Source organism: Elephantulus edwardii, unplaced genomic scaffold, assembly GCF_000299155.1.
Source record: "Elephantulus edwardii isolate Elephantulus edwardi_28Jun2011 unplaced genomic scaffold, EleEdw1.0 scaffold00087, whole genome shotgun sequence".
Taxonomy (NCBI): Eukaryota; Metazoa; Chordata; class Mammalia; order Macroscelidea; family Macroscelididae; genus Elephantulus; species Elephantulus edwardii.
This window is the reverse complement of record NW_006399837.1, coordinates 11,165,358-11,178,129: the sequence shown is the minus strand read 5'-3', so window position 1 is coordinate 11,178,129 and position 12,772 is coordinate 11,165,358. Positions and strand designations below refer to the sequence as shown.

The window sequence follows — 12,772 nt, the reverse complement described above, 5'->3', positions numbered from 1 at the left end:
AGGACTCCTCTTCCAACATGGTGTCAGGCAATGTATGATGGTGAGGTTAAGGTTTCACTTCCTCTTGGAATTTTAAAAACAAAGAAACAAACAAATATCTCTTTCTAGTTACAATTTTATTTCCTCTTAGGATGGTAGTCTTCAACATGGATTGAAGCTCAACGTCAAGAAGACAAAAATTCTCACCACTAGGTCAACTGGCAGCACCATGATAGATGACCATTACAACTTGTTCGGCTCCACAATAAACCCTCTTGGCAGCAGCAGTCAGGAAATCAAAAGACTAATTGCATTGAGAAAATTTGCTGTCAGAGACCTCTCCAGAGTACTGAAAAGCAACAATGTCAGTCTAGACACTAAGGTGCACCTAATCTAGGCCATGGTCATCACAGTTACTTGTCACACATCAGAAAGCTGGACAATGACTAAAGATGACAGAAGAAGAATGGATGCCTTCAAGGTGTGGTGCTGGAGAAGAGTCTTGAACATACCATGGACAACCAAGAAAACAAATAGGTCTGTCTTGTAAAAGGTGAAACCAAGTTTCTCCTTGGAAGCTAGCATTTTCAAGCTCTGTCTCACATACTTGGGCACAGTGCCAGGAGAGATGAGTCCTTGGAGAAGGACATCATGCTCAGAAGGGTGGAGGGACAGCACAAAAGAGGAAGACCTCAGATGAGATGGATTGATACAGTAACTGGGGCCAGTGGAGCTTGGTGTGTCGAATCAGTGAGACTGGCTCAGGACAGGGCAGGGCTCAGAGCTGCTGTACATTGGGTCGCTATGGGTGGCTGGTGACTCAAAGTCACATAACAACAACAACAACAACAAATCCATTCTTAAACTACTTGAAAGACTTCTCATGCCCCATCAATTCTACTTCTTTGTCACTGATATATATTTTTTCCTATCCAGTGTCATCATGATTGTGTCTCCTATTACATCACTGAAGCCCTGCTAACACAGTGGGTAAGTGACTCACTCCCAGGGCAAGGGAAAAATACTAGACAGTCGGCTTTCCATAAGATTGACAGCTTTGAAAATCTGAAGTTATATCCTGCCCTGTAGGGTTACAGCATTGAGACCATCTGCTGTCATGGGCCTCGCCAGCATACTGAGAAGCAACAATGTTAGCTTAAAGACTAAGGTTCACCTGATGCAAGTCTTTTTCAATGGCTTCTTATGCTTAGGAAACTCACAATAAGGATGACAGAAGAAGAATTGATGCCTTTGAGCTGTGGTGCCGAAGAGGAGTATTGAATCTTCTACAGACTAACACTGGGGGCAGGCATGGCATCCACTTCCTCAACGACATACCTCCAGAAACTCTATGAACTTTGATAAATGATTAATAAAAGGTTTCAGGCCTTTTGTTCATAAAGTTTCTATGACTCATGCTATGACCATCAACAACACAACTACATAGACTAACAAGAGAACAGGTCTGACTTGGAGAGGGTGAAACCAAGTTGCTCTCTGGAGGTAAAGATGTTGAAGCCCAGTCTCCATACTTTGGGCATGTGACACCTAACAATACCAAGATTGAGTCATTATAAGTTGGAATTCAATTAATCAGAAGGAAAAATTTTATTACCTCATTCAAAGGTGACTCCCTAAAGTCACCAAAGACCTGTAGGTCTATACTATTGACCTGCAGATTCCAAGCTTCAAAGAGATTAATCTCATCCTTATCTGACTTCTTAGTGACAGTCAACACTGATGCGAAGCATTGGTGTGGTGCCCAAGAACTTGAAGACAGTTCTGAGAATACACTAATCCAATCTCTAAAGACAGTGTATGAACAAGCAATTTTTCACAAGACAGTTTTTTAAACTGTAAGATAATTTTGAAAAATATATGCCTTAGATGGCCTAGAGTAATTCTATAGAAGAGGGACCAGATTCTGATAGTAAATATGTTGGTATTGTTGTTGTTATGTGCCGTCCAGTTGCATGTGACTCATAGCAACCCTATGTACAACAGCTCTAATCCCTGCTCTATCCTGTGCCAATCTCACTGTCTACAACACCCCTACCCCCATTACTCCAGTCACTGAATCAATCCACCTCATAAAGGGTCTTTCTCTCCTGCGCTGTCCCTCCTCCCTCCCAAGCATGATGTCCTTCTCCAAGGACTGGTCTGTCCTCACAACATGTCCAAAGTATGTCAAACAAAGCTTCAGAATCTTTGCCTCCAAGGAGAAGCCTGGTTTAACCCTCTCCAAGATGAATCTCTTTGTTTTCTTAGCAGTCCATGGCATATTCAATACTCTTCTCCAACACCACAACTCAAAGACATCAATTCTCCTTCCATCCTCCTTAGTCATTGTCCAACTCTCTGATGCATAGTACGTAATGGCAAAGACCATGGCCTGTATCAGGCACACCTTAGTCTCCAGAGTGACACCATTGCTCTTCAGTACTTTGAAAAAGTCCCTAAGAGCAGACTTTTCCATCACAATACATCTTTTCATTTCCTGGCTGCTGGTGCCAAGAGTGCTGACTGTGGAGCCAAGATATATCCAAGTAAAATTAATTCCTTGACGATGCCAGCATTTGCTAAGTTAGTAATCTTCCTGTAATGTTTCCACCCTTAGCCATTGTGACAATCCATGTGTATAACTCATGGACAGGAGACTTGCAGGCAGGCAGCTGCTAACTGAAGGTTGTCAAGTCCCACCGACCCGGAAGCTCCATGAAAGAAAGACGTGAAGATGTGCTTCTTTCAAAATCTACCTTAGTCGAAAAGACGGGGTGATAATTGGCATAGAGCAATGGTAGTTAATGATATAAAATATATGTATATATAGGATTGTGTAAAACACAAAGTACGTGGACAAAACACAAAGTATATTAATGATTATACACACACTAATAAAAAATTATATATATACACATATATACATACATATACATGTGTATATATATACATGCATATACATATATATATATATATATATATATACAAACAAAAAATCAGTCATAGAAAGCCCTGTGCAGTAGAGTTCGGCTCTGACACCCCCAGGGTCACCAGTCAAAGTCACTGGCAACTGGTAAGCAGTTGCTCCCATGCACTGCCCACGCACTTGGCTGAGAAACCTAATCCACTGCCATGAAGTTAATTCTGACCCATCATGACCCTACAGGCCAGAGTAGAGCTTCCCAATGGGATTTCCAAGACCCCGTACTCTTTTTATGGGTGCTCTGGTGGCCTAATAGGAAGAAGCTTCACTGAAATCCCAAAGGCACATGGTTCAAATCCACCTGCTGTTCCATGGGAGAAAGATGGGCACCTTCCTCTGGTGCGATTTACTGCCTCTGAAAACCCACTGAGGGTCAGCTATGAGTCGGTTCTAACTCGATGGCACACAACAACAACGACAATCTTTATAGACACAGACTGTTCGTCTTTCTCCCGCAGAGTAGCTGGTACATTTAAGTCAACAATCTTTCCATTGACAAGCAAGTAAGTCACTGTGTCACTTGAGTGTTGTCATTGTTGACTCATAAAGTTACATTCTGCCCCAATTCTGCCCCAAATACTTCAGTCTTCAATTCAGTTACTAGATCTTAGTACTCCTGGCCCCAGAAGATTCAGGTTCTACTAATATTCTGAGTCTTCAAGATCCCCTAGCCCCCATTAAGTCTGGATCCCTGGAAAATACACTTCTTCAGCTATGCTTCTCCGAAACTGGAGGGAGGGGAGGGAATGGATGAAGTATGATCACCAGGAGTCGCAGATCCATGCCTTTTACACCTGCCTCTGCCACAGCTTTAAGTGCAGTATCAGTAGTTCTTTCTTCCCGTCTTTTTTTTCTTCTTTCAGTAGAAAATTTATTTCCCTTATTCTGAAATTACAAATAATGGCAATCTTAACAAATCCTATAAATTCCAGCCATGAAAAAAAAAATCCACAATCATTCAACAATGTGATCATATAATATTTTGTGTGATTTTAACAAAAGAAGTAGATATCTTTAACAGGAACTACATTGACAATTGTGAGTTGTTGAGTTTTTTATTGTGTATCATTCATGTATATTGCATTTCACACATACCTGCCTTCACTGTGTTTCAAATGATCTCAAATGCATTTTGTTTTATAAGATTAATCACCGTTGATCTATGCCTACTATTACCGCTTATTTTCAGGTCCCCATTGGATCTCTCCTAATTCCTTCACACACTTCATCTGCCCATCAACTCTGTTATCCTAATGACTTCCCCTCCTTCCCACCCTCTATCTCCTTCCCCTTTCCCCTTTCTCTTTTGGACTTTTATACACGTTACTAGTTATCCTTCTGTTCTTACAATAATAGTCGTATGCAGTATTTGTCCATATAAAACTGAATTAGGTCACTCAGCATAATACTATCTGGACTCTCCCATGTTATAGAATAATTTACAAAATTGTTGCTTTTTAATACTGCATAGTATTCCATTGTGTGAATGTCCATAATTTCTCAGTCATTTCATTTGTTAGTGGACATTTGGGATGTTTCTTTTTTCCCTATTATGAATAATGGTACTAAGAATATGGATGTACTCATCTCCATTTGTGCCTCAGTTCTGTTATCCTCAAGGTAAATTCCTAGCAGGACAACAGCTAGGTCTTACGGAATTTCTATGTCCAGCTTTTTGAGCAAATGCCAAACTGTCTTCCAGAGTGGTTGTACCATTTTCCAATCCCACCAGCAGTGCCTGAGAGTTCCAGTCTCTCCATGTCCTCTCCAACATTGATTTCTTGCTGTCGTGTTAAACTTTGCTGCTACTATTGTGGCAAGATGGTATCTCACTGCGGGTTTGATTTCTCTCTCTCTCTCATTGCCAGTGATTTTGAGCATTTCTTCATGTGACTGTTGCCCATTCAAATATCTTCCTTTGTGAAAATTCTTTCCATGTCTTTTGCTCATTCTCAGATTGAGTTATTGTGAAGGCCCAGTAGTATTCTGTAAACTTTTGTTAGGAGGCTCTTGTCTGAGATGTCATTGCCAAATGTTTTTCCCAGTTTGTAGGTTTTCTTTTCACCCTATTGGGAAAAAAATTTTTAGGTACACAGGCGCACAATTTTTAGAAGGTGCCATTCACCAACTTTGTCCTCTCCTAGTTGTTTCTTTCTGGCTGTATTTGCAATCCTAGTTATACCACAGGCTAAGCCTTCTTATTCATCACAGTACTTTCCTAACTAGCACCTCAGATCCATCTGCCCCACCTTCCTTCCATCAGCCAGAAGCAACCACACCTTCTTCTGGCTTCTACAATGCTTCCCCAGTGCTCCCATGGCCAAGTTCAAACCACTAGGTGGTGGCTTCATTGAGATAACAGTTTCCCTTCATCGGCAGCTGCTCCGCCCCGGCTCCCATGAATTGCATACCTTCTCCTTTGCCCTGTGTTGCTCAATGGTGACACCATTGACATTTTGAGTGGGACAGATCTTCATTGTGTAGGATGCTGCAGCAGATGCAGCATCTCTGCTTCCTGCCCATGGTACTGTACCCTGCATCACCATGACAACTCAGACATGTCCCGGATGCTCTTACTCTTTCCCAATTGGTTAGCACCTACCGTCTTTCACCACTCATCTCAATGATTGACTTGATTCAATCTATTTTCCTATATTCAAAGCATCAAAGCATAATGACTATTTCCTATGTCTCAACCCAATTGTTCATGTTGCTGTTGTTAGATTTCAAGTCAACTATAACTCATAGCAACCCTTTGGACAACAAATCCTGTCGTATCCTGTGCATCCCTTTGACCAGCAGACCTGAATCCTGCCATATCCTGTGCCATCCTCACAATGTCCAACACCCTCAAGCCCATTGGTGCTGCCACTGTGTCAGTTCATTTCATTGAGGGGTCTTCCTGTCTCTTGCTGACTCTTCACTTTTCCAAGCGTAGTGTCCCTTTCCAAATCACAGCCTCTCCTAGCAGAATGTGCAAAATATGAGAGATCAATCTAATAATTTCCCTTTGTCCAATGAAAGGCTTCTCCTGGTAACACACCCAGAGTATGTAAAGTCAAGTCCACCATTGTGGCTTCTAGGAGGCACTCTGGCTTCATTTTTTCAAAACAGATTTTTCTCTCCTTTTGGCAGTCCGTGATATAGTCAGTTATTCACTAACGCCACAGTTCAAAAATATCCATTATTCGTCAAGCTTCTTTTATTCATCAGGCTTGTAAGAGGGTCAGCATAATTTGGCAAAGGGACTCTAACAATGAGCTTAAACATAGTCAAAGACGGCACAGCTTCAGACAAGTTTCCGAACCTCTGTTGTCCACAGGGTTGGTATGAGACGGAGCTGACTTGATGGCACCCACGAGCAACAATAGTCTTTCCTGCTGGAAGCCCCTCCTGACTCTTTCCTAGCCCACCCTGGGACTCTCTCTTTCAGAGCCCTACACCCTGTGCATTGTAAGACTTAGTTTCCATATTTCCCTCTCCCTTTCACAGTACTTCTCAGCCCTAGTTTTCCAGAGGAGCAAGGAGCAAGTCTCAACTCACTTCATCTCTCAGTCCCTTGACAGGATGTCTGAATAGGTACTAAATTGTATTTGGTGAATAAACAAATCAGCTAGTAAGCATACTTTCCCTGATGATTCAGAGATCTTCCTCCCAGGAAGAGATATTTTTAGAGTCAATGGGCACACTGACAGCTTCTTAGCTCTGTACCAAATGCCTGCTAGATTTACACATCTGGGTTTTCTGTTGTGTCTTGTTTCTAATAATCCTTCTCTCCCTTTGGAACTTGAGGCCAACTTTCCAGACTATTGTATCTAGGCACTGCATGAACTTCAGTGTTGGACAATGAGATCAAAACAGTACTAATTTGAGGTTCTTTCATCTATTTCTGAGTTCTTACTAGGCTTCTCAAACCTGAAGTTTTACCGTTAGTTTGTGAAATAGTTTTGTTTGGTGTTTTTGGGGGGTTTTGTTTGTTTGTTTTTTTAAATTTTGAGTCATTATTTTCTTTTTGGAAACGTCTCAAAGATGATGATCAGGAGAGACTTAAAGAAATGTTGCGATGGTGAGATTATCATTCCTAAGATTCTGGCTAGTGAAAGAGTGATGACCTATATTTTTCCACATATTTTCTATATTGTTCTTGTGTCTCCAGAGTCACAAACCACATGGGCATACATTTTTCTAAAAAAAGAAGATGACGTTTTCTAACAATAAGCACTGGACTGTAAATCTCAGACATAAGACCTTTCTAGTTTTGGGTTTGGTTAACTTGGTACCATAACCTCTTTCCATTATAATTCCTAGAGAATGAAGTCTTGGACCGTAAAAGACAGAGATCAAAATAAATGGACAATACAATTTATCAGCTACCATTCACATTTAATATGTTGCTAAGTGTTCCTTAATACATGTTTTAATAAATGCCACATAGCTCAGTCAATAATTTTAAGTTCTTTATTTTATTTTCAGTATTTCCTGTTACCACTATTTTTCTGTTTCATAAGGTAATTACAATTTAAGAGGCAAAACTATGCAAAAATAATGGTTTAAAATAGGGAATTTAAATACATTTTTCAACAACTTGCTCTTTGTAAGAAAGTCTATATGACCTCATGCCCTCCCATATAATTTCATTCTTTATACTAAACAAAATAGCTTATAGAAAAGGTGTAGGATGCAACAGTTAAATACAGAAAACATATCTATAAATAACATAAAATAAAGTTAGGCTTTAATTAGAAGTGATGCTTAACAAAACTAATCTAATAGCTAGAAAGTTTGTGTAATGTCCTTCCTCTTATGCCTTATGCTAAATAAACCAAACATAGCTTATAGAAAAAGTTTAGTGTTAAATAAACACAGAAAACCTACATCGATAAATAACATAAGATAGAGTTGAACAGAAAATGATGCTTAATAAAGCGAACTTAAAGGTACTAGACCATGATGCAATATGAATCAAGTTCATTCATTGGACAAGTCCAGTGCAGGACCTCAACGCCATGCAAGAGGAAAGGTTGGCCTGAATCTGGTTCGTCTTATACTTGGGCTGTGTCCAATTCCAATCTGAAGAAGCATAGTTTTCACATCTTCTTAATTCTCTGACTGTAAAAGAAAAGAGGAAGAAGAAAGTAAACACAGATGAGGTGACTAGCTGTCCTTGGTACTAAAGATGCCTTCCATGCCCTTAACCTTGACTTGGGCTGCCAAGCAGGCCATAGGGCACCCTGGTGAAGTGCAGAGAGTGAGAGTTCGGCCCAGCAAACCCAGTTAATGAATGACACGAACCGGACGTGCACACTCATCCTGAGTTCCAGGGCTGGGTGTGGAAGACACACTGGCCTTCAGTGACTTCTGCTCATTGATAAAATCTTCCTCTCTGATATCATCAGTGTCATTCAGAACCAGCATTCTCTGTTGTTTCTATTTAAGAACCCCAATGTTTATTTTTCAGTTTTTTTATAAGCATTCAAATGTTTCTTTAAGTATATAAACAGAAGGTACCAGTTAGTGATACTCAAGTGCACATACAAATGAAAACAACAACAAAAATAGCTGGTTGCTGTTGAATCTACATTGACTGACAGCGACACCACCTGTTCCAGAGCAGAACTGCACCCCAGTGGACCCTTTCAGGAGCTGATTGCCGAAACACCTTTTTCTTTCAGTGCCTGGGGTTAGAACTGCCAACCTCTCGGTTAGTAGTGAAGCAATTAACAGCATGCCTGCCCCATTGATGTGCATAATGCTTAGAGGATGTAATACATCACGGGGAAAATGGCTGAGTCAAAAATAATAAAAATAATGCCAATTTCCCCTTTAAAAAAAAATTCCACAGGGCTCTTGTTAAAGAGCCCGCGGAGCCTAAGACCCTCAATTTTGCGTGTGCTCCCCCCTGGCCCCACCACAAAGGCTTGGGAGAAAGCTTGGAGGGGTTCGTACCTTAGTTTCCGCACAGCGTCTTTGACCCACGCGGCCTTAGGGTCAGCACAGATAGCATATTTTCTTGTGTGAAGGCTGGAAAAAGAAAGTTGGAAAATTTGATTTGTGCTTAAAAAGCTTGGGAGCTTCTTCCACAGAATGTGTAACGGAACCATCTTATTCTGACTAATTTCTCAACACTTTTTTCTTTTGTTTTTACCATTTCAGCAAAAGAGGTGAAATAAAATGAAAGGGGAGGATAAAATAACCACGAAAAAATCCTCTACTGCAGAGTGGCATCAGAGGTGAAGTCCCTGAGTTTTTCTGCAATGTCACAGTGTGACAAAATGAAGGGGTGATAATCCCAGCTAATTATGATAATTAATTTTATTATTGTGTTTCATTATGCTGCTCCTGAATCATGGAATAATTGTGTCTTAGACCAGTAACATTCACCAGTCAAAATACAATCTCATACATAGATCTGCATTATTCCAGATGATTATTATTACAGATTTGTCACAGACTTTACCAACAACTCGCTTCCTAAGGAAAAAAGTTCTTATTTCTGAAAGCATGCTTCAAAACTCTTTTACGTCTCATGTTTTCTTAAAGTAGTAAAAAAAAAGTAGCATGTGAATAGCCTGTAATCCCACTTTAGAAAGTGATCTTGCTATATACTATATTACTGGTTTTGCCCTATTTTGGTCTAATTCTAGACCTACTTACAATAACATTTTATATTATACAAACAAGTGTTACTGCTGCTTTACTTAGTTCTAAACAAAAACCAAAACTCTAAAAAACCCACTTTTCTGATAAATGGAAATCTCATGTGCCCCTCTATACCCTTTAGTGAAAGTCAGTTAGTAACTTACATGATAGCGTTGATGTCACAGGCTTCGTCAGCCAGCTGCTGTGTGAAGCCGACGATAAACCTGGGAGGGACGATCTTTTCTGTATATCGGAGGCAGCAGTCAAAGTTGCTTGCTGCTAAAAAAAGAAGAGGAATTGAGTCCACATGATTTACCAAGTTCCATGATTCTGCCGCGAAGTCAGAATCAATTACATGACAGCGTGAGTGGGTGATGGTTGTTACAGAAGTGCGGGAAGTTGTAAAACTCTAATCAATCAAATAATGTCCCCTGAGGTCTGTGAAAGAGGCTGAAGTTGGCTCTCAACGCCTGCCCTGTGCTGGATGAGCTTTGGACCCTCTGGAAGCTGTTTGGTTGGGAAGTGATGATGGTGGGAGCGTGGTTACCACTCCCAATCCAGAGGCTCACAGGTTTCGGCAGCTCTGAGCTCCAGAATCTGCTGAAGTCAACAGCACAGAGGACAGCCTGGCCACCAGCAGTAACCTTTCCCTCCTCCCAGAGCCAGCAAGGACCTGACAACTCCCATCACTCTCTATCAAGGGCGTTCTAACTGCATCCATCCCATAGGGTCCTCCCAGAGGACCTCAAGGCTTTGACAAAAATAGATGCAGTTCTCGCTCTGGTGCAGAAAGAGCAACTCTCTTACCTTCTGATCTGCTGCAGAAGAGAATCAGCAGCAGAGTTGTCAAAGCCATCAGGAGCAGATTCTTAACCCCACACATCATGCTCGCTCAAAGCGCTGTCTGCCCAGTAGTGCTGGTGCCAGAGTTCGGAGTGCTGAGATATTCCTGCACCAGCTATGACGGCCCTGGCCCTACTTATAGCAAATATTGGGAATGTACAGAAGAGGTGTGTCCTCACCTGGGGTTTTCCCCATTGATTAGCTCCTGTCGTCACAAAGAAAAACACACTGGGAAAACTTCCCGGCTTTCCCTAAGAAGCTGTGAAGGTTGGAGGGGGGCCAGAAGAAAGGGGTCAATCCTGTGCAGTCTGAGTGCTTGTAAAGAAGGAAGGGCCACTCAACCCCTGGGGCAGGAGCAGCGGGAGGGGAGGAATTGGGTTTGTCTTCATCTCTGTCATCTTTGAAAATTGAGGAGGAGGATTAGCAGTCTTAGAAAGTTCAGCCCCACCTGGGAACATTCCAGCACTCCTGTTGCCGTGCCCTTTGCAGAGTCAGTGGGGGAATGGGAAAAGGGGCAGGGGGCTGATAAGCATAAGCATACCCCTGCCCACACAGACGATGCTCATTTGTTGTCAGAGAACTCTGGAGATCTACACTGACTTTCGGAGCAGGTAACACAATCGCATTCTGTTGGTGTCTCCAGTTACAGTACAACAGAGCAAGCCCTTGGGTAAAATTCAAGCCTCAGCTCCATCTTTATTCACTGTCAACTAAGCCAAGAGTCTTCTCAAGCGGCACACTCCAATCACTCTCCCAGCCCAGCAGATGGCTCCTGCCAGCCTTTAACTCTTTATGCTGCTACAGCTACATTATCGGATACAGAGCCTCACAAGGCCTGTCACCAGTGGTTACGCAGTAAGGCAAGATATCAGACACTAGGGATAATGACAATTATTTAACATGAACTCCATGCCTGTTGCTGTTAGGTGCTGTCAAGTCAGAATTGACCCATAGCTGGCTTTCCAGTGGATTTTCAGGGGCAGGACTCAAGTGCAGGACAGTTTTAGAGCACAAGAGGCGACCGTCCCTCCTTCTCTCACCAGGCGGTGGGATAAAACTGTGTGCCTTTGGGACTGTAATGCAACTTTTCACCACAAGGCCATCAGAGCTCCCAAAAGCCCATACGGTTAGGATGGTGAAACTTTGTCTCACCTACTTTTGGCATTACCCCAGTGACTGGGGTAATCGGGGGTGTGTCAGAGGCAATGCGATTGATTGGCACAGGATAGAGCAGGGTTTAGGGCTGTTGTACATAGGGTCGCTATGAGTCACAAACGACTCGACGGCACATAACAACAACAACAACTTTTGGCATGTTAGGAGAGGCCAATTCCTTGAAAAAGACATCATGCTGAGAAAGGTACAGGATCAAAGGAACAGAGGAAGACTAAAACAAAACAAAACAGAACAAAAACACAACCAAACAAACTGGATCGACACAGTGACTGTAACGATGGCCCAAGCACATCTGGGATGCTGAGGATGGCACAGGCCAGCGCAGGGATGGACCCATTGCTCACAGGGTTGTTATGAGTCATGGTGGCCTCACTGGCACCTAACAACAGCAACAACACCTAAGGTGCAATAATAAAAGTTGCTCAATAGACACTCATGGCTTGGAAGTGAAAGGAGAGGCAACCAGATGTCATTCAAACAAGAAACTAGAGACCTGGACTTACTACACTGATAACAGACAAAAGGGATTTTACTGAGATAAAGAACCTTCACGATGAAAGCCAACCCATGAGAAAAGTATAACATATATCACTGCATAGCACAGAGATGCACAGCAACAGCACCCCTAAAATGCATGAAACAAAAACTGACATTGATGGGCGAAATGGACAGTTCCATAAGAAAAGGTGGAGATTTCCGTAATGACTAGAGTAATTAGAAGAACCTCAAAGAGATAAAAGTCTTGAAAAACCGTGTGAATCAACACTATAGAACTAACAGATAACTCTAAAACACTTCATCACAGATACCCCTAAAATCTTCCATCACAGACACCCTTTAAAATTCTTCATCACAGATACCTCTAAAACCTTTTATCACAGATACCCGTAAAATCCTCCATCATAGACACCCCTAAAACTCTTCATCACAGATACCCTTAAAACCTTTCATCACAGATAGCCCTAAAACCCTTCATGACAGAAATTCCTAAAATTTTTCATCACAGACACCCCTAAAACCCTCCATCATAGACACCTCTGAAACACTTCATCTAATCTCACAGTAGACGAGACATTCTTCTCAAATGCAAGGGCATTGTTTTCCAGGATAGAAGGCCATATACTAACCTACAAAACAAGTCTTAATGAATTT

The 12,772-nt window shown here is 41.8% G+C and overlaps 1 protein-coding gene across 1 annotated transcript; it reads right to left on the bottom strand.

Annotated features, from left to right (window-relative positions):
- Positions 1-8,049: 8,049 nt before the first annotated feature.
- On the bottom strand, positions 8,050-10,484 carry CCL20 (chemokine (C-C motif) ligand 20). Its single transcript, XM_006890300.1, has 4 exons — positions 10,409-10,484; positions 9,766-9,880; positions 8,909-8,983; positions 8,050-8,071 (listed from the first exon to the last, which is right to left on the bottom strand). The coding sequence occupies exons 1-4, from the start codon at positions 10,482-10,484 to the stop codon at positions 8,050-8,052; spliced, it is 288 nt and encodes a 95-aa protein (XP_006890362.1).
- Between the last annotated feature and the right edge of the window lie 2,288 nt (positions 10,485-12,772).